This window comes from Ochotona curzoniae, unplaced genomic scaffold (assembly GCF_017591425.1).
Source record: "Ochotona curzoniae isolate NIBS_2020 unplaced genomic scaffold, NIBS_Ocur_1.0 contig_2754, whole genome shotgun sequence".
NCBI classification, from domain to species: Eukaryota; Metazoa; Chordata; class Mammalia; order Lagomorpha; family Ochotonidae; genus Ochotona; species Ochotona curzoniae.
In genome coordinates, this window is record NW_024465582.1 from 6,882,465 (window position 1) to 6,904,976 (window position 22,512).

The 22,512-nt window shown below is 45.6% G+C and overlaps 1 protein-coding gene across 1 annotated transcript in view; it reads left to right on the forward strand.

Annotated features, from left to right (window-relative positions):
• Positions 1 to 4,482: 4,482 nt before the first annotated feature.
• Positions 4,483 to 22,512, forward strand: part of FBXL7 (F-box and leucine rich repeat protein 7) — a 263,880-nt gene continuing 245,850 nt past the window's right edge. The window contains exon 1 of the mRNA XM_040977648.1: positions 4,483 to 5,000. Coding sequence (XP_040833582.1) covers positions 4,964 to 5,000 — 37 coding nt within the window. The 5' untranslated portion in view covers positions 4,483 to 4,963. The remainder of the gene's footprint in view (positions 5,001 to 22,512) is intronic.

Consider the following 22,512-nt stretch of genomic DNA (forward strand, 5'->3'; position numbering starts at 1 on the left):
TTATTCCCTGTTGGGCTCTTATCCTGGCAGGAGGGACTGGAAGCATGTGGTGGGATAAAGCACATGGTGAACTCTGTGTCAAACATGACAACTTGCTTCCTTGGTTCTATCACTTGCTGCTCCAAAGTGGTGAGGTCCAAGAGCGCCCCCTAAGTGGTCAGAAGCTGGGCCAGCAGAAACCCTCTGGGTGAAGACAGCACGGCTGGCAGCTGTGTTCTGCGCGGGGTCTACACCTGCAGGTGGATTCTCTGAGACCTATCAACTCTTCCAAAGATAGACACACTGTGATGCCGTCCTCTTATTTAGCACCCATGTTGCAACTTTAGAATTCAGTTTGGCAGTTATCTGAGAAGCACATGCTGTAAGGAAGTATAGTAATACCTAAAATGCAATCGTTCATCTCTTTGACTGGAAGAATATACATGTTATCAATACAGTGGGAAATGAATTCCCATCCTTAAAAATAAGTGCATTTATTGTTTTCATTTTAATACATATATCTCCTGCACAGTAAATCTAGATTTTAAGTTTTCTTTTAACATTGATTTATGCATTTACTTCCATTATTATTTATTTATCTATTTATGCATTTATTTGAAAGGCAAAAAACAGCCAGAGAGAAAGACATGGAAAGAGATTTTTTTTTTTCCATTTGTTGGTTCACTTGCCCAATGGTGGCAACAGGCAGGTCTGGGCCAGGCTTATATCTGGGCTCCATCCTGGTCTCCCACTTGGGCTGTAGGGAACCATGTGGAGGCCCGACTTTGCTCCTTCCTTGGCTTACCAACAGGGAACTGGCTGAGAAGCAGAGCAGCTGGGACTCCATTAGGCTCGTTGATAGGAGATACTGTGACACAACACCGTACTCCCTGACTTACTGTCAGCACCACTAATTTCAGTAATATTAAAGGAAACTATCCTAACGTAATTTATAGGGAGTCAAATCACCAACAATTTCTGCATGTAGTCACTGTTAGTTATTTAAAAAGATGGTAGAGTTCTAGCTCTAGTTCATATGATATTTTATGCACAGCTAATTCTCACAGCCTTCTTTACCATGAGCTGAAAACACCAGATGCAACCAGGTATCTTAGGAAGTTTATCCAGTGGGGCAGGAACAAGGTGAAGGGTGGTGGAGATCAGGAGAAAAGGGCAGAAGGAAACACCTGGGGCCTTTTATGCAGGTAGGCCCGCAAGGTGTGGGGGTGGGGATTGGGAGGGTTTGAGGGCGGGGCCCCAGGGATTAGTGCCTGGGGATGATTGGTGAGTGGGCGGGGCTGGGAGATTGGGGGTGGGATTCTCAGGTGGAATGCCAGGTTACATCTGATTGGTGGATGGCTGGACTGGCACGAATTTCGTGAGCTGTGAGGAAGAAGAAATGGCACTGGGTCCAGGGTGGGATATTGGAATAAGTCCTTACATTCCTCCCTTTTGTTATATATAAAGGAAGAGGGGCATTGTTCTCTATGGCTTCTAGAGCTGTTTTCTCTTGGCAGTGGTTGCAGCCTGGTGGGAGGAATGCGAGATGGAGGAACGCTTCTTTCTAGTCCTGCAAAATAAACTGGTTAATGGTTTGATTAGAAAAAAAAATTACATTTCAGTGGATGGGAATGGAGGGAAGGGGTTATTAAGAGTGACTTTGAAAAGCTAGCTTGAGTTCATTTTGTCTTAGCCAGGCCTTCTTGTACTTGATTCTTCATTACTCCTGAATGGTCAATGTAGACAGGGGAGCTTCACAGGAACCAGAGGCCCTGACTGCCTATCATCATATCTAACTCCTCACATTTCCAAACAGAGCAGTGAACAGGGATAAAGGGATGAAGACCGCTCTAGCTTCTTCGAGCTGAAAGGGGGCGTTGTTGAGTAACTGCAGCAGTAGGAGGTTCTAGCGGTTCCTGATAGAAGGTAGAAGTCATCAGATGTCTGAAGTACTGCCTGGCACTTGGAGGCTTCTCTTTGTTGAAGTCTAGATAACAAAATATATCATAATTGTAATCTTTCCCAGCCTAGCAGGTCATGAGCTCAGTTAGAAACCCAGTTGGAATACTTGGGCTTTCAAGCTTAGATATAAAAGAATTGTCAGGTTTCAACCTTTATCAGAGTAAACATTGGATTAGATTAAAACAATGGACTAGATTTATATCAGTTTAACTTAACTATTTCACGTCCCAAATTTGAAACATACCCAATGAATGCAATGGAACACATGAAACCTTTTTGGTTGTATAAAATTGTTACCTGAAACAATGAAAGGATTAGTGTGTGGCATCAGAATATAAATCCATCACAGGACAGGTAAATGCAAGCTGACTTCTCAACTAACCTTAACAATGATTGCATTTGACGTTTGAAAATGCTACAGTAGTTTTGAATCCAGCTAAGAAGCAGGAAAGTGCTAGATTTTCTTGACAAGTTATACTTTACCAATTGTTGCAAGCCCTAAGAGTTTCAGGAAGACACATAGCCTAGAACATATAGCACAGCACTTAAAACATTCTGTTTTCAAGACCTACTAGTCACATTGTAGATGGCACAAGATTTAAACTAGTTTTCATTTATAATAACCTAGCACTTTATAGTATTCCAACAAGAGTTTACAGAACTTTATACACTTTAAGGCAGAGGCAAGCAATCTACTAACTTACAGGCTAACAAGCCATGTACTGGCAATTAAAGAACACAAGAATCTTAAGTAGATGAGCTGAAAAATCCAAAATAACTTGGCAAATAAGCAAGACACGAAGTCTACCTTACGACAGTTCAGAGAGCCTACTTCAGTGAAGTGCAGTAAAACTGAAGAGCGAGATGGCAAACAGGCCCTGTCGGGAGCCTGGTCAGTGATGCGGGCTGAGCAGTTACAGGTTAACTTTTCCCTCGAAATGGCTTCATTTCTGAGCTTCTAGATTATTCTGTCACCTAAGCTAATTTGGGGCTGCTGAGAGACCCTGACGGTCACTACAAGAGAGGGAAGAAGCCCAAGCCTGCTAGGACAGAGAAGGTAGTGTCCATATGGAAACTTACAGTTTTCCCTTCCTCTGTGAGAACCACCTGGAGCTCCTGGGTGCTGTTCCGAGGTGTCACCGAAGCCTGTGGATGGCCTTGAACCTGTGCAGGTTCCTGGGCTGCTTCTGTCCCATGTGGGAGATCCAATGGGAAAAGACTGACCTGAAGTACTTGCCTTCAGGGGCAGTCATATCTCCAATGACCTCCTTGGTAGCTGGGACATGGCCCTATGTGTCCTTTCTGATGATGCTTGGTGAAGTGTCCGTCACTTCTGCAATGAAGAGTACTTGGGAGGCCTCGGGGGTCTCACTGGAACCAGGAGCACACACCTCTCCCATCCTGCTCTGCCATGGGATCCCCTCCTGGTCTCTGAGGTAAAAGACCGTGGTGACCCCTTTAAGAGGATATCAGGGCACGTTCAGGTCCCATTTGTAAGTTTCTAAAGTTCTGTCCTAATGTCCAGGGCAGTTAAGAATCTAGCATTTATATATCACCTATTCTTCTCTATATAGGATCTAATGGAATATACGCAACTAGAAGGCATCACACGCACATACACACACTGACCTGCACACGCATGTTCTAGCATGTGCATCATGGTGTAATTTTTTTTTAAGTTACAGCATCTAACATCTGTAAGCTAAAACTGCTGTGCTTGTCTCCCTACAAAAAAGAAACCGTGCTTCGTGAGTGCCCTGAATTTTGCTCAGATGCGCTGTTAGAATATTCCAGGTATTTGTATGGAAAGAGAATAGTGATCTAGAAGAATTCTTTTTTTGCTCCTCTCACGAAGTGGGCACCAAGGGCCCATTTAAGGCCCTTGTAGCGTCGCATCAATGCCCTCAAAGAGGCAGGGGCTGTATTGAACAAAGGTATCACCAACAGCAAGAAGGTGGGGTGCGGGGGGTGGGGTGGGGGGCATTTCCTGGCTTTAGAGCTTTATAGAGTTTTGAGCCAGGAAGCTTTCTCACAGGGCGGGGACTGCCTTAGCCTCTCCAGGGACCTGCTCCCGGCCAAGTTCGCCTCAAGTTTTCCCTCCCCGCCTCCTCCATTCCCTGCGTCAGCTCCCACACGTGGGGGAGTCCCCAAGAGAGTGCCTGCGTGGATACCTGAAAACCGCCAGACTCGGACTCCGCCGCCTGTCCGTTTTCCATGCCCACACTCCCAAACCTGGCGAGCCCCAGAGAAGGCCAAGGACTCCTGGAGGCTCATCCTACACTTGGGGAGCAAGCCTGGAGAGAACAATAGCAAGCCGGAGCCAGCAGCTCCTTCCTCCGTCCCAAACGGCTCGCGGGTGGCGCGCAGAGCCCACACCGAGCCTGGGGCGCAGAGCTGGAGCCCCGAAAAGGCGCACTGCCCCTTTAAAAGGCCGCGCATCTCCAGGCCGGCCTTCCTCCCCGGGGCTCCAGCTGTGATTGACGCTGGGCGGCGAGAGGAGGCGCCTGGCGCTAACAAAAGTCCGGCCCGCGGGCGAGCTGCGCCGGGCCGCCAGTCGCCTCAGGCTCGGGGCATCCGCAACAAGTGGCCGCCGCTTCCTCCCCAGGGAAGCCGTGGGCGCGCAGGGGCGCCCCAAGGAGGCGGCCGAGCCCGGCAGCCCGGGCGCCCGCGCGGCTCAGCGCCCACCTCAGGAGCTCGGTGGGCGGATGGGGACCCGGTGGCGGCGGCGCGGCGAGCCTCTGGGCGGCCCCCGGGCGCGGGCTCACGGTGGCGCTGCGCCCGCCGGCCCCGAACGCGGATTCTAAGCGGCGGGGCCCCGCCCGGAGCCCTCGGGGGGTGGGGTGCCAGGAGTGGGGACCGAGCGCCACCTCCCACCGGAGTGCAGGAGCCGAGCCCGGCCCGGGAGCCGAGGGCTATGCGCAGCTAACGGTCCCGTCGAGCGGGCTTTCCAGTGGCCAAGCGCGCAGGAGGTGCGCCCCAGCTATGCAGTGTCCAGGGAGACGGCGGGCATGACGGCGACAGGATGGGCGCGAACAATGGCAAACAGTACGGCAGTGAGGGTGAGTGGGCCGCCCGTCCTCACACTCCCGGATAGTGCCCCCTCCCCCTCCGCCTTGGCGTCCTCGCGGCTGGGTAGCGGGTTCACGCACGCTGCCCCGGCGCGCCCCCGCTTGGCACCCTGGCTGTGCCACCACCTTCCTTCTTGGCACTGATGAGCCATGAGCGGGGTGAGACACCCCGAGGGTGCTTTTCTTCTCCTGGGTGGGTGTCTTTAGGCAACTTCCCAGGACGGCCCAAGTTGCGTCGCAACTGCGTTTGAGAACACATGCGCCTCCTCTTTGCCCCCGTGGGCGCCTGGGTTTTAGGGTGATGGTTTGGCAGATAGTGAAGAAGACGTTTTGGAAAAAACAACGCGGTGCAAACTTTCCCAGGCCTTTGTGCTACGGTGCTCTGGACTTAACTTTCCTGTGGCAGGAAGCACTTCTGAGAGAAGTGAAGCTTGCATTCTTTGCTAACTGTCCCTCTGGTCTGACAGCTTCGTGCAACTCACCACCCTGGGGTCCTGCGAGGCTGCACGCTTTGTCTGGGTTCCCTAGGGCTCAAGACGGGCAAAGGACCATCTGTTACAAGCGGCTGGACATTGCCCAGAAATATTGCCTGTCAAGTGGGAACTTGGAAGTTGGGGAAACTTGAAACTCCACCTACTCCTCAAAGGATGATGGATGTGTGGGTTGGCTTCTCCCTCGGCTCTCCTCCCCCTCTGAGCATAAAACCCTAGTGTTGTAGCCCGATTGATGAACAGCCCTTGATATGCATAAGGCGAGGGCGTTTTGTGCAGTTTAGCAGTCAGCAAGGTTTGTATCTGGTGAGCTTGGCTCGGGGGGAGTGGAGGAGACGCGGTCAGCCTCCCGGCCGGCCCCAGCGGACAGGCGGTGGCGAAGGAGGGGCCGGGCTTGCAGACTGGGAGGAATGCAGAACAGCAGTGAGCATGCGGGCTTGAGGAGACTCAGATGATCCGGTTCGAAACTTGGAGTTGTGGTCACAGAGTGTGGGTGTTTATGCCCCCGTGTTTATGCCTGCTCGTTTCCCAGCGGCTTGGTGGAGTTACAGAAGAAACCGACCCTCAGAAACGATCTCCACATGAAGCCTTTGTTGAAGTCATCGTTTTCCAGAGCATCATGTTCTGGATTCCATCTATATGTTTATATATACATACACACACACACACACACACACACACACACACACATCCATACACACACACACACACACACACACATCCATACACACACACATCCATACACACACACACACACCCATACACACACACACACACACATCCACACACACACACACACACACACACACATCCATACACACACACAGTCTTGATTTTTTAACTCTCCAGAAGTATACATAAGTAGTGACAGGTCTTCAGAAAGTTCATGGAGAATGTGTATTATGGAAAAAAAGAAAGTACTAGGCTTGGATTTCATTTTTTGGCACTAAAATAAGCATGCCTTTGAATTCTATTTTCCAGAAACTTTTTTGGGTTCTGTCTATCTGTGTATTTATCCTGGGCTGTTAGGATTGATAGTTTTTACCATTTCCTTAAAAAAAAAAAAAGAAATAGAAGGTTGTCATTTTAGATAGAAAATAGGAAAGGATGCCAAAAGATTATTGGAGAATCTTGGCCACTCCCCAAGATGTTGTAGAGTTAATGTTCCTAAAATGTGTGGAAAAATGAAAGATTAAGCCTTCTTGCTCTGAGTCATTAAAAAGCTTTCAGTAATTGTGGCGTGTCCTTGTCAAGGCTCGCATGCCCGTGGTGTGCACTGAGCAGTGCTGGGGGCGAGGCCAGCCAGGGGACCTTGCAGCGCCTCTCAGCACCCCCTTGGTGCAACTTGTTCTGAGATCCCAGCCATTCTCGCCGTGTGCAGTGTGTGGTACAGGACGGCTTCCTGTCTGAAAGGCAGAATGTTCAGCCCCTGGGAGAGAACAGGAGAGACAGGGAACTAATGTCCTCCAGCTGTTATTCGTAAATGCTACCTCTGCATTTTCACTTCAGCCCAAGTCCGATTTTACTGGGATCAGATTTAGATACACTGCGGACTTGTTAGAGACAAAGCCTCTTGTACTCAGCTGATTCGCGGGACCAAGAGGAAGTCTGGGGAGGAAAAGTCTCGTGTTTGGGCTGGGCGGGGGGTGTGGTTAATTTTCTTCCACCCCCTTCAGATGTACCAACGTTTCTCTGTGATGGAAAGACTAGAGAAAGATGGGTAACAGGACCTTCCCCCCACTTCTTTTGCTGCTCTGTTTATGGCCCCTCCTCTGCAGGGTTATGCTGTACAGTTGGGTACGTTCAACATGATGCCGTGATATTATTGCCTGGTGAAGGTTATGCAAGCAATCCAGTGGGAATTTGTTGTGCCAGTGCCTTGTTTCAAACAGAAAAAGTCGAATTTCAGAAGAAGAGACATAGTTCCTAGACAGTTACCTATTCTCAAGGGAGACTGAGAATAAAAACGCTTGTGAAGATTTAGATTTATATTTCAAACTTTGGTGGGAAGTGATCCATGAGCCTATATTAATAGAGTGCACAACTTTAAAACGTTGGTATTTGTGTACAAACATCTGTGGCTTAGTATATCTTGTGCATTAGTGACTGTGGACACCGTGATGCACCCACTTCTTGAAGATTGCAGAATTATGGAGTCATTGAAATGACAAAGATATCATTGACTTATTAGTAAGTTCATATTTTCTTGCTCTTGGAAAATGATCATTTTCATAGAAAAAGTTTGTTCAGGAAGACAGCATGGGCAGGTGCCAGGGCACAGTGTTCCAGGTGTCATCGGTGTAACTCAAGGCTCAGTGTGTGGTATGAGCAATTGGGCAATTCCTTGGATTTGTAGGAAGTGGAGATTCTAGAGTTCATTCTGGAACTCCTTGGTCCTTTACCATGGCGTGTGAAGGTTTCGGGAGCTTGTTGTGTATAAGGTGGAGCGTCACATCGCAGGGTGGGAGGGTGTGAATACTTCAGACTCATTTCAGCTATTGGATGCTTCCTTCTCTAAGCGGGGTGGAGGGGGCGATTCCTGAGTGGCATCTCCATTTTCTGCTCCTTGAGTGTGTTGCCATTCATTTCGTATCTCATGGGCTACTTAACAGAGATTAAACCCCGAGAGGCATGTTTGAATTTATTGGAAGTTAGTAAGTTACACCTGCACGTCTGTTTTTCTCTGTGTTGCCCTTTCCACCTCCCTCTTGCTTCTATTAGTCCCCAAATCCTTGCATTTCTTGCAACATCAAAGGGACTGTATACATCCAGAACAGGTGTTTCCAAGGTGTTTTGTTTTCCTTAGCACTGGTAATGACCCAAGTTATGATCTAATTGGCAATCTTGCCACCGTCTGCCTTCATGCCGGCTTGGGTTTTGCCCTGCGCTAAATTAATCTTTAGCTATTTAGAATCAGAAGTGAATGTCTGAGTGATTAGGATGTTCTGGTAACTTCTTTTATGGAGGGCTATTTTTTTCTCTTTATCTTTCGTAAAACATATGTTGCACCTCATGCATAGAAATCTGAAGAATGAATTGGGAGATTCAAAGCCATTAGGACCATTAACTCTGACTCCAGTGAAGCCAAATAAACAAATCCCAGTTCAAGTAGGGGGAGAGGTGCTGTTTTCCCTGCCTTTTAAGGTTTCCCAGCCTCACAATCACTTACTCTGCGGTTTCAGTGTCATGTTTATTCTACACCAGCAGGTCAGAGGCAGGAGCACTGACACTGTTAACAGCCCTTTTGCAAAACCCTGCAGAGTGTTGAATTGGAGCTGATGAGCCTTAGCAATGGGATTTGAACATTGGTAGCTTTCTACTCCACTAGGGGCTATGGGTCCCTTTCGTGTCTCAGATGTCTGCTGATAGATAAGACGCAAGCCAATCACCCTAGAGTATTAATCATCGCTACTCCATCAGCACCTTGGGAAGTACACTTTGAAATAATGATGGCGGTTGACATTTGATGTGAGAGTGTATTTCCAGGCATAATTCTAATCACTAGATGTGTTCCAACTCCCTTCATGCGCACAGTGATCCCCTAAGAGCAGGAGCTCGGGTGTTCCTGACTTCCGTGTGAGGAGACACAGCCCTAGAGAACATGGTAATTTCTCCCGAGTCAGGCAGTGAGTGTAGGTTGAATTCAGAGCAACTCTTAAGTCTAAAGTCTAGCATTCATTCATCTAGCACGTTTGCATTTTACTCAGGTCAGGCTATAGTTCAGGCTCTCTTAGTTTCTTGGCATTATTCACAGATGAAGATCGTGTCTTGCATATTCCTGTGTGTGTGTGTGTGTGTGTGTGTGTGTGTGTGTGTGTGTGTGTATTGGGATGAAGGGGGATTTGGACAGTTGATACACACATACATGCACACACATGGCAATTTAATAAATCACGTGGTACATGGGGTCAAGTCTCTGAATAATGAAAATTGGCAGATTAAGGTAATTCGGAATGTGGGAGGATAATGGCGCTGCAATTTTAATTAGAATAGTCACTCTGGTCTTTACTGAAAAGGCAGCATTTAAACGACCCCTGAAGGCAACGGGGATTGTGCATGGGGCATCTGGGTTCCCTGTCACTGTTACTTGCTGTGGCGCTAAATGAAGGGGAATACTCTGTGCTTGTTCTAGTCATTTTGAGCTGCAGTAACGCAGTAGCAGGGATGGGGTGACTTTACAGTATAGACACTGTTTTCTCCCAGTGTGAAGCACAGCAGCCTGAGGTCAGGCTTCAGCATGAGCAGGCTCTGGTGAGGGTGGTCATCTTCCCATGCGTTCACATGGCCGTGGTGGTGGTGCTCACATGGTGGGGCTCACACAGTGGGGCTCACACAGTGGAGGCATATAATTTTCTTTATTTTAGATGAGGCTTACATAGTTGATCAGGGAGGGAAGAATCCGGTGTTAGGGAGAAGTGGGTGTGATCATTGTTGCCAAACTTTCTGTTTCTTCCCATTTCTGAGGGCAAGGGGGTGACAAGGGGAGAAGGCATACTCAGCCTCGCAACCATCTCAGGACCCAGTGATGGGGAATGGCCACCCTGTCCTGACTCAGGGCAGATACTTCCTGACTTAGCAGATACTTTGCAACTTCATGTGCCAAGAGGGAATGCAGAAGCCCAAGCCATGCTCTCCTGAGGCAGTATCCTGTTATTGCTGAGACCAGTGGATGCTGCCTTCCTGATGTGTGTATATGGGCTTGATGCTTCCCTCAAGGTTGCTTTAACACTGAGACAGCTTCTGTGAAATAACTCGGTTCTGACACAAGTCAGAGGATGAATGACTGTTCCACCATTTGGTTCAAACAGAAGAATCATCAGTACAGGGAACAGTGTTGTTTCTGGCATGAAAAATGGGAAGGTAGCTTTAGAGATCTGAGGACTCTTTCTCCAAATTTAAATCAAAAGAATAAATAAATACAGGTAAGTTTCCTTTCCACTTTAGAAAATTGTATCTTTTTTTAAAAGATTTATTTTTTTATTATTTTTTTATTGGAAAGGCGGATATGCAGAGAGGAGAGACAGAGAGGAAGATCTTCCATCCGATGATTCACTCCCCAAGTGAGCGCAACGGGCCGATACTATGCCAATCTGAAGCCAGGAGCCTCTTCCGGGTCTCCCACGCGGGTGCAGGTTCCCAAAGCTTTGGGCCGTCCTCTACTGCTCTCCTGGGCCACAGGCAGGGAGCTGGAAGGGAAGCGGGGCTGCCGGGATAGAACCGGCGCCCATATGGGATCCCGGCTGTGCAAGGCGAGGACCTTAACCACTGAGCCACCGCGCCGGACCCTAGAAAATTGTATCTTAATCCCCTCTGCCCTGTGAAGCACAATGAATTCTGGGGTGGTTATGAGTAATGAGAAATCATTTTGTTCTTTCATATCTGCAGATATCTCAGAAAGCTGTTTAGTTAACTTTGCTTTGCTGTTTTACTAGTGAAAACTTCTAGGTATTGTGCATCTTAAGATGGCCTGAGATTGTCTTCAAAATATGTGACAGATTCTGGCATCAAGTCTAGGTTGAATAAGGAAAAAGAGAAGTTTAGAAGCTTAGTATTTAATAATTAAAGTATCTGAAGGACTGCTATGATGAGCAGTGTATTCCAGAGTGCTGAACAAATATGGGTGTATGAGACCTTTAAGAAGCTAGAACTTAAAAAAATTAACATTGGTTCTCTTTAAAAAAGACTCGCCAGGGCCTGGCTCAGTAGCCTAGCGGCTAAAATCCTCAACTTGAAAGTGCCAGGATCCCATGTGGGCGCCGGTTCTAATCCCAGCAGCTCCACTTCCCATCCTGCTTGTGGCCTGGGAAAGCAGGTGAGGATGGCCCAAAGCCTTGGGACCCTGCACCGGCATAAGAAACAGAATCCTGGCTTCAGATTGGCCCAGCACTGGCTGTAGTGGCCATTTGGGGGAGTGAATCGATGGACAGAGGATCTTCCCCTCTGTCTCTCCTCCTCTCTGTATATCTGACTTTCCAGTAAAAATAAATAAAATAAATCCTAAAAAAAAAAAAAAAAAAAGACTTGCCAGATAAGTGTAGGTGTCCAAATCTAAGTTAGGTTGTTAGGTTTCCTCACCAGGGAGCAAGACTGTAGAAAGTTAACCCTGTGTAAATATGATTGAGATCTCAGTATTGAATAAGGGATGGTTTCCTGGCAGACATTCTGTCCTCAAGGATGATGTTTGATGAAGGGTTGTTATTTGTTTCTAACTTGCTTTGCTCTTGCTCCGAACCATGGGATGTCTGTGTCATTGTAACAAATTGTTGAACAGTGCTGTCCTTCTCTTTTCTGCATCCCTGTGTCTTTGTATATGTGCGTGTGTCATATGAGCGGGATCAGAAGTGGATCAGCCAGCACTGGAACTGGTGCCCACTGGGGTGCGGGTGTTGCAGGCAATACTTTAACCTGTTCACCACAATGCTGGCTCCTTTCCCCCGCCTTCTTGGGATATAATTTCCTGCACTGAAAATTGAGCTTGATAAATGACTTTCCTGATTTTCAGAACAATTATAAATATCAACTACACTTAACAGCGTCATTGTTTTGTTATTATTATGCTGAAACATGCAGATCTAGTAAACTTGAAGCAAGATTTTTAATTGTGCTATTTTGGATATCTTGAATAAATAATGTAGAGTAAATGTTTTTATTTCGTAGATAACAGTCTAATTGGTATTGTTGTCTAGTGGGATCTGATCAGAAGCTGCAAGGGAAGAGTGTCTTCCTTAAGGAACTTGGAGACAATTTGGTGTAGCTTGGATTCTGCTAGGAGGAGCCAGTTCAGCTGTCCTTTCTCATGGCGGCAAGGTCAATATTGGCTGAACAGCTCATTCTGCTAGCTATAGGGATTTAGAGAGCTCCTTCCATCTACTTACTGTAGTGGTCTCTGGATACAATAAGATTTTCTTAAAGGACATTCAAAGTTTAATTGAGAAGCTGTCAGGGAGCCACCATGTTATTGTATTTTGGGAATTAGAGTGGCTTCTTTAGGCTCATTGTCTGGTCCCAGGTTGAATGGCCACGTCTAGTGAGGGCTGCCTTCTTGGCAGAGTCTTGAAGCAAGGTATAGTGTGTTTTGATCTCTTTTCCTCTTCTGTCCTCTCTTCTTTTAAAGTCACAATATTTAGCCTATTTTGGGCTTTAAACTAGTGGCTTTGTCTACCCTTAAACACTTTGCAAAGACCCCTCATATAAGTAACACAGTCAGCTTGAGTAGCCATCCTCTTAATTCCTCACAGTAGAGATTATGTTTCATTTCACATCAATCTTCAGGGAATAAACCATATCTGGACCATATTATTGAGTGACTTCGGCACAAGGTGATTTGTGCCGACTCACACAAAGACCATCCTTCTCAACTCCGTGAATAATAACAATTATGGACAACATCTGGAGAGACATGCCTAAAACATGGGTATATTTTGCAAAAATAAACAATAGCAAATTGGGTTAGTAGAAGGAGTGGCTTAGAGTCTTGGGAGAAATGAAATGTTGTGTGAGGGACTCTCCTTAGCTATTTCGCAAATTCTGTGTTCTGTTTCTCCGGAGGTTTAGTCCCTGGAGGGGTATTATTGTGGTTGTTCTATCAGCGAGGGGGATGGCATGATTCTGGAGAGTAGACATAACCTTTCCAGCTTGTGTGCCTCCCTAGCCTGCACCGTGCAATGCAGAATGGAAGCCTTCAGGCAGATATTTCCAAAATGTGTTAGTTAATACCCCCAAAGAGGTACAGCTTTAAAAGTTTTGACATGAAAAATCACCAGCCATTGCTGCATTTTCCTCAGCAATGAAACGTAAACATATGGTCACCATTTTCCCGTTCCGTGGCTGAAGCAGGGTAGACTGTTTCTGGAGCCATAAATCTCTATTAGGTTGTGCATTCGATATGCTCATTCTATCAATTCCTATTTAAATTCTTAAACCAATAACCAAATGAAAAACAGTTGTTAACACTGCATGAACTCATAATTGTAACTTTAGATGCCTTGAGCAATGTGTAGAAATGTTATTAAAACATTTTTTGTTTGCTACCCTTTCTGTGGTAAATTCCTTTGCAGCATTTTCCAAGCAGATGTAGTAGTGGAAAGAGAATCGAAATTTTTGCAGAAAAATGTCAGGAATTTCTCTGATACTTGTGGATTGACCTTCTTGCTGCCAGCCAGGCACTTTTAAGCCAGGAGAGTTGCAGAAACAGCTACTTGTATGTGCACTTGAACCTTTGGATTCAATGGAATACTTGTGTTGAATTGTGGGAGCATCTCGATTAAGTCCAAGACCAGGTCTTAGATGTTCCAGCTGTTAGTGGTTACCTCTGACCTCAGAAAGATGAGGAAGGCGACTTCCTGAAGGTTGGGAGGAAGACAGTATAAACACAAGCAGAGGGAGAACTGAACTAAATGAGGGGGGACGGGAATTAAAGCATCAACTGCTTCTCATTGGAATGAACAGAACCAATGATCATCTCAACTTTCTTTAAAAAAAACAAAACAAAACAAACAAACAAAACCTAGCTCCTGGAACAAAAAGGTAAATGAATAGATATTTGGGAGGCTTGCCTACTAACATGTTTATTTTATTCTCAACTATTTTGATAATTGTAGCTAACAGTTGCTGACCCTGTACCAGGTGCCACCTCTGCTGAACACCAGGCATAGCCATGCAAATGGTACTTGAACAGGCAGTATGGCAGCTGCACTTCACACCCATAGTGCAGCTCAAGGCGCGTAGCTAGTGTGGCCGAGCAGATTCCTGTGGTTGCCACAGTCCCACTGCCTCTACGCCGTGCTCATCACCTCTCTTGTCTCATCATTTGGGTTGTGCCCCAAGCACTTGTCAAGCTTTGTTTTGCTTGTATGTTTCGAAGAATTGCAATGACTGAGAAGGAGGCATGGAAAAAGAAGAGCAAGTGACAGTTTTATGGATCAGGTGTTCGCAAATGAAAGGTATCCTCTGAAGGAAACTGAGCTCACTTCGTGTGACTCCAGATCACACGTTCACTGTTCATTAGGTGGTGGATTGGCAGGCTGCCTCCCGTCTATCAGAAGATGAGCAAGATCGTCTTCAGTTGTTATTTTACTAGGATGTTCTTTGCAATTGCCTGTGGTTTTGGTGGGTTGGCAAAGGCATTTTGTTCGTTTGCAGGGGAGCCTTCAGTAATATTCATTGTACCTCTGTCTCTTGCCCTAGGTCATTGTAGTTCTGATTAGCAGATTGTTCTCCTTGGGGCAGGTTTCTAAGCTGTTTTGCCCACTGGTCTACAGTTTGATTTTTCTTATTGTGTTTGGTACCTGGTTGTTTATCTGCAGTCACTTCTGCCACTCCCTCCAGTGAGTTTCAGTTCTGGGCTCTTGTGTTAGACTTCTCCCATGGTCTCTAGAGCCCTAGCTCCTTGCTTACCACTCTCCACCTCCTGTGATCCCATGCTGTGACTGCGCCATTGTCTGTGCAACCTTTCTCCCTCTTCTGGTTCAGGCAGCTCCCAAGATTAGGAAGACACCAGGTGTTCTAAATAACTAGATCATTGGTGCTACAAATCTTGGAGGAAACTGCTGGTTAGGTCTGAAGGCCACCTCTGCCTATTTTGACCCATCAAATGCCAAAATTGGTATTATTTTCCCTGTGGGACCAGTGAAATGCATTGAGCTGGCAGTTGAGTTTGCTCCCAGCTCAGTGCATGCACAACTCACCATTGTTTGTTCCTCCAGTCTCATAGCTTTTGCCGTACTGTACAAAATAGTGCCTGATGTGCCACTGGTGGAGCTATGGATCTGCTGGTTGTTAGGTCTGGAGGCTACCTGGACCTATTTTTGGTGGAACCTGTAGGATACCATGTCGGTGCAATGCACAGAGCCAGAAATGAGTTCTCTCCCAGCTTAGTGCATTCACAGTCCTGTCTCACAGCCTTTGCCTCTATACCAAAGGGCACCTGATGTCCTTTTGATGGAGATCTGGGCTATGAAATCTACCCTGTTTCTGCACCACTTGCTTAGGTTCTACTGCTCTGTCTGTGCTCCTAGTCAAATTAAACAAACCAGCTGGATGGGTAGTTCTTTGCCTGGGCTCACACGCTGAGCTGCTGGTGAACTCTGCTTCCCATCTGGCTGCTGGTGGAGCTCTGGCTGTCAGTAGAGCTCAGATCCCTGCTTGCTGACTGCCACTGGCATATCTGGTCACTGCAACACCACACTGTTGTCTCTCCTACTTCCCCATAACCGTTAGTCTCCAGGTGCCCCTCTGCTGTTGGCCTCTCCTCTCCTCTCCTATTTCCTAGAATGTGTCCTCTTTGCTTCATTCTGGCTAATGATTCTCTGTCTGCTTAAACATGTCCTTACCCTATTCCACCATCTTGAGCGCCTGCAGTTTTAAGTGCCATAAGATAATTGATGTAAGAAAAAATGTCAAGATATTGTGATCTGTAGCATTCACATACATGAGCCCTTACTTACTCATGGTAAAACAAACATGACTCTATAGGTTATAATTTTTTACCTTAAAAAAGATTTATTTGTTTGAGAGGCTGAGAGAAAGCAAGGTAAACAGACAGTGTAGACTCCCACTTAGTGCTTCACTCCTCCAAAGTATAAGACAACTGGTGCTCAGGTTGGAAGCTGATTCTCCATAGAGGTCCACACAGGTGGCAGGGCCCTATGTACTTGAGCCACCGTTGCTGTTTTAAAGAGTTTGCATTAATAGGAAGCTGGGGTCAGGAGCTAAGCATAGTGCCATGTGCACATCCCTTGGTGTCTTAGGTGCTGGGCCAAATAGCCACATGTAAAATCTATATTTAAATATTACTTTTCTTCCAACTTAGCCAACCGTATATTCTTCTCAATTTTTTGTTATTTCTGTCACTGTAGATAGAGTATCCTTCTGAAGGAGTTCAAGAAATACTAGCCACATCTGTGCGTTGTATGATTTTTTTATGCATCTCTTAGAGGAACAGTTTCAGATAAAGGATCAACCTAAGAATGTGGCTGAAGAAGAAGGAAGCGTAATCCATGAGCTTTTGGAGATGCAGGCAGAGGTGCAGCAGCTGTGCCCTGTGAGCAGAGGACTTGGAGTGGCTGCAGTGAAAGCCTTTCTGTGTGATGGGATATCGACTTGGAGCTGGGTGTCTTCCTTTGTTAACAGTATGAGGAAATGTTGCCTCATTAGTTGAGGGATTTTACTCTGCATGACCTGGAGTCTTGATGGCACTCATTCTGAAAGGCCACAGTGTCAGTTCGGGTTCATGAGTGGTGTTTGTATTTATTTTCTGGCTGTCACTGTTGAAGATCAATAACTACTCCCTGGGTCAGAAACCCACATGCCACTTCCTGTGGGTAATGGGTATTGCACGTACTGCTATGCGGTTAGTTTGGAGAACTGGCACTCCTGTTCTGAATGGCTTGATTTTCATATTTTACTTTGCATCACTTTGCTTATGTGGTTCTATCTTAATCATTTTCTTTATTTTTTCCTCTTGCTTGAAAGGCCTCTTCTGTGGATGGTCCTGTGTGCCTGCATGCATCCTGATGCTTCGAGAGACAGTATTTCCTTGGGGAGTCATTCTCCTCTCCTAAAGCCGTAACAACGTGGACTGAGTAATAAGAAACCAATTCCCTCCCCTGAGTTGTGCTTCCAATAGGCATTTCTTTGATATTGGCTAATAAAAATAGGAAAGGAATCATTTTTAAATGCTTTGGTTCATGTCCCTTGCTTTCAACAAGGAAAATTGACTCATGAGGGGGGACATGGCTAACACACAGCTGACTAACTGGCCTCAGTCTAACGTCGGATTTCCCAAGCTGTTGCTTGCAGACCTCTTTCATCTTGAGGTCACTGTGTGTCCCTTGCAATGTCGCTGTGGCTGGGGAGATTCTTTGATGCCCCTCCTCACATAGGATTACTCACAGTCTTTGAAGAAGGACTAAAGGACTGAAGGACTTTGCACACAGCTTTGGAACGTGGTACAGGTGACCTTGAAGCACATTACGGAGAAAGAGATTGAGACATGCTGACAGAAACGGCTTTGTTAAGGTCTGCCAATGTCAAAGCTTTAGGATATTAGAATTGTTTTGCGTGCGGCTTCTTCCTGCTTTTCTAACTGGCAGAAGCTCTGAGATCAAAGTAGTGACTTTCTCTTCCCTTCGTAGGCCCTCCTGCCTCAGCTGCCTGCAGTACTGCCCACTGAGGCCCCCAGCTAAGGACATCTTCAGAAATCATTGTATACATATTTAAAAATATTTATTTGTTTTTATTTGAATGGCATATTTACACAGAAAAAGGAGAGACGGGGATCCTCCCTCCTCTGGTTCACTCTCCGTATGGCTATAATGGTTGGAGCTGAACTGTTTTTAAGCCAGAAGTCAGGAGCTTCTTCTGGGTCTCCCAAGTGGATGCAGGGTCTCAAGGACTCGGACCATCCTCCACTGTTTTCTTGGGCCAGAAGCAGAGAGCTATATTGAAAGTGGTACAGCTGAGATGCAAACTATTGCCCATGTGGGATACTGGCACTTCAGGTGATTAGCTTGCTATGCCACAGCCCTGGCTCCTTCGTAAATCATTGTAACTCAAGACAGGGAGGTGAGAAGGGAAAACAGCATGCAGTGACCAGTTGAGGCAGCAGTGTTGGCACAACTCCAAGGGCCATCTTGGGTTCTAGAACTCTAAATGGTACTGGGCAGGTGCTCTGTTGCTGCAGTTCCTGTCCTCAACTTGCCCCTCTTCTCATTCTGCTTGCTTTTCTACCCTTTAATCAGTGTGATCCCCATGGTTTTCCCAATAAACCACTGCATTCAAAACATCTCAGAAACTTTATACCAGGGAACCCAACATAGACAGTGAAAAGTTGGAAAAGGATGGTGTTCTGCAGGGTCCAGGATGGGATGCCACTGCCGGATAAATTGTCCTTCTGGGAATTCTGGTTACCCTTAGAAGAGAGTGTTCAGCTGACAGTTAAGAGACGTCCACTGATCTTTTCAATTTATAGATCAGCAGCTCTAGTCCCATATATCCAACTGTTGGGCCAGCAGTGCTTAGCTACTTGATGAAAGAACAGAAACAATTTTGTGGTCTGTTGCTACTGGTGCTATTTGAAGAGCCACCGGGGATTTGTTTAGCTTGGTTCGGCTGTAACTCAGAATTGGCTGCAGGTAGGTCTAGAGCTGATCTGTCTGGTTCATTTGGAAAACTGTGATGCTGAAATCGGGCACCTCAGCAATTCCTCATTGTCTGCTGTTTTGCTCATTATTTGTGTTATCTGAAAAGTGGTCTCTGAAGCTCATCGGAGTTGGCAGTAGGGGCACGAGGAAGAAATAGTGAAGAAGCAGCAGATGGTCAACATTATCGTTACCTGAAATAAACGTTTTGTGTTAACTGGTTATTGAGAGCCTCGGGGAGTAGGTAATGCTTATTGCATCAGGGACCAAAGGCAAATATGGATTCATTAGATAGATGAAACATGAAAGAGAGTAAGTTGAGCTGCAAGCTAGATGAAAAATGACTGCAAATTAGTATGTAATTTCTTGATCATCCGAACTAGTTTATTAGCCTTTTTATTATGCTCGCGTAATGCTCCACTGAGATGATAGTGTGATTGCCAGCTCAGAGTCATTGTGATTCTGAGAAATTTGGAATTAATTGAAAAAATAAATTTATAGCTTATTATTCTTGTCATTACAACAACATCTAGCTCCTATATTGCTTATCTGGCAAAACTAACTGGCTACTCCATTAAAAAATTCTTGATTTCTTTTGTCCAAGAATTTGCTACTGTTGTAAATTAAGTCACCATATGTTTTATCTGCTAGTTAAGGCTCTGTATGTGTTGCAACTGCAATTTCCCCCGGCTTTCCTTCAGTCTACACCAGGCCCTGGATTAACTGGGAAGCTCTTTGCTCTCTAAATGTATATATTGTTTTCCTTGATTTGTATCTTCACATGCGACTATTTGTTTTTATCTTCTTAGTTATAGTCCTATTCAATGTTGACTTTTCAAAATGAAATTTCATTGGATTTCCCTTAGCTATATGTTTGTTTATAATACTTTATCCCTTACTTTGAGAAGATACGTCGCATGCTCTGCAACCTTTCAAATGTGTTTGTCATTTCTTACCTCTGAACCACCATTTTATCTCAATGGAAATTTTATGTCCTGTTTTGTGTTTGGCTACTTGCTTGCCTTTAACCGAATACGTATTCAAACGTATCTGAAAGCACAATCTGTGGTAGGAAATGGGGGTGGGGGGCGCGGTTAAAAATCGAATTCTTCTTGACTTAAGTGGTCCTTCGTCTGGGGCCTTGAATGGCAAACCTGGACTCCGTAGAGAGAGCTGCAGTCCTGGCCATGGTGAACTCCACTGTTTCAGTTCACAGGGGAATTGGTTTTGAAGTGATGTTGAGTCTGCAAAGAAATGAGTAAGAGCTTGCTAAGCCAGGGAAGGAAGGGGGATGACAACATGAGGTTAGACAGAAAGGTAGGAGCCCGTCTCAAGCCGTGAGGGAGGGGAAGATGATGGAAGTTGGCCCTCACACCTGAAGAGCTACATATATGCTCGTTTCCATGGAAGTAACCTCAAAGACCTGTGGATAACAGGTAAGGCTGTGGTGAATTTTTATGAGGGACAGATTGAGAGACTGGGAAAGATCCTGGAGAGCCCTGTGGACTGCAGTATTCATGGCAGACTAGGGATGGGAAGTCTTTTTTTTTGTCTCATTCTATTCACATTAAAGGAGCCTCATTACTTTAGGCACTGGGCTGTAACACATACCTGATTGATGCACTTGGAAGGGTTACAATCAATAGGTCATGTCTGCTTTATTTTTCTGTCAAGAGGCAGCTGCCCTCAGAAAGCAGCTCCTTTTGAAGAAGCTCTTTTGCCCATGTATAGACTACAGCTGGCACTTGGCTGCCAGTCCTGGGGTCTAACCTCACGCACTTGGCAATTGACTGAGTGCCATGCCTTCCATCCTCAAGGTCCCAGAAACAAAAGTACAATCTTCCTTTCTATCTGCCATTCAGTTTATCTCCAACCTGGATGACAGGATGGAGAGCAGAGACGGCTGGAATCCTGGAGGAGTATACTTCCTGGAGAGGAGGGGTAGCTTTCAGATTATAAAAAAGAGGAGCAACAAGACTTGGTGACCAGTTGGCAGAAATGAGCAGGCAGAAGACTCTAGAATGACTCTGTTTTGGCGTGGGTACTTGGGTACCATTGCCTCACTCGCCTTAGCCTCCAGGTTGACCTGAGTCTCTCTTGAGGCAGTTGTTGAGGTCTAATCCACTGGCACAGCAGGTATTTATTCAACTCTTTATATGTGTTAGTACTTGATTGGTCTGTCCACAACATATAGACATAAAGAATATGTTTACTTTTAGGAAATTGGAGTTTGGTGAGAAAGCTGGAGAAGGGGTGTGTGTGTGTATGTGTGTGTGTGTGTATGTGTGTATTTGCACATTCACATGTATACAATGCTTAAGCAACTTCGGAGCCACCATTACTCTGATCCCAGCTACTCACGAGAGCTCACTCACTGAGTCAGGATGACCCTCCGGTGCCCACCTCACCCTGTTTTTACATTCTGCATCGGATCATTAAACTAGTGGATTGGTTTTGGAAAAAGTATGCCAGGGACTTTGAGAATTAAGAAATTGTTGGGATTGGTTTTTGAAACAGAAAATTCCTCTCTATGGCTCCAAGAGACTGTCACACGAGAGCCTGCGGAGCCCACGTTGTGCTCCATTTCGCTTTCTTTTGGAGAACCCCTTCGCATCAGCGCTTGATGAAGATTTCATTTTGGGGGGAGGTTTTCCCTTATGAGTCATAATTGTATGAAGTGAAAAACCATCTGAGGTATCTTTTTTAATATGGCAAATGGAGAGGCATTCTCAGGAGGGGAGGAATGGGTGTTGGTGTGACATGAAGACAGGCTTAACTGTTAATGGAAATGAAATCACTTTGTTCTTCCTGGTGTGATCGCATACCAAAAAGGGTTTTCATGGTTCCACAGTTAGTGGGGAAACGCCATTGTTTTGAGAGTCCTCAGTTAAACAGAAAGTGTTATGAGATATTAATAAATGCATGCACACTTGTGGCTCTTGTTTTAGTAGTCGCAAGATATTTGCTGTAATTACAATTTGTCTTTCAACATTCAAAACTATAAGAATGGAAAAAGCTGAGTTGGAAGGTAATACAAAGGTAATGATTGAAGTTCCTGAAATATAGTATTTTATCCATTTGCCTTATTTTCAACTACCAGTATGTAACCAGGAATACAAATGCCAGCTCCATTCTATAATGTTTTTTATTCTACCAATAGAAAGAAAGAACAGTATTCATCTGTAAGGAATTTAAGGAATACACTTAACATTGCAGTGACTTTTTTTCCCCTTTAACACTAGGAGACATGTCCTACGGGAGGATGCAACTTATTCCCATTCATCCGTGAACTCCTCCATTGTAATGCTTGGTAAAACTCTAAAAATTGCATAGTTCAGTGTTTTCATTCTGGGTACTATCAAGAAGTCCAGCTACCAGTTGCTTAGAAAGAAAAACAAGCTTTTGCAAAATCCTGCCTGGGATACCAAAGTGAGTGTGGTTGCTAAGAGAACTCAGTTTGCTGCCAGACTTCCTAAGTTTCATTCTGGCTCTGCCAATTACTAGTTATGTGAGCTTGTGCAAGTTTCTTAACCTCTCTGTGTGTGACTCAAGTTTTGCATCTGGAAGCTGGAGGCAACAGCACTTCTCTGCTGGAGTTGTCAGGGGGATGGACAGAAACAGCCAACGGAAGGTTAGAGTACCTGGTACATACAAAACACTGCTGTGGGTCTGTAGTGATCTGTATCTCATCAGATCTAAAGTATGTGGTGTTGCCGCTGTTTTGATCTCAGAAACAGCATGACTGCATGTTTTTATACTGTACAGCAGGACTGTTGCAGCAATTTTCAGATTGCTATTATGTTGACTATGAGATGGAAGTTGTTACTTAGCTGCCTTAAGGTCGATTTAAAATGAGAAGTTGCATGTACTGGT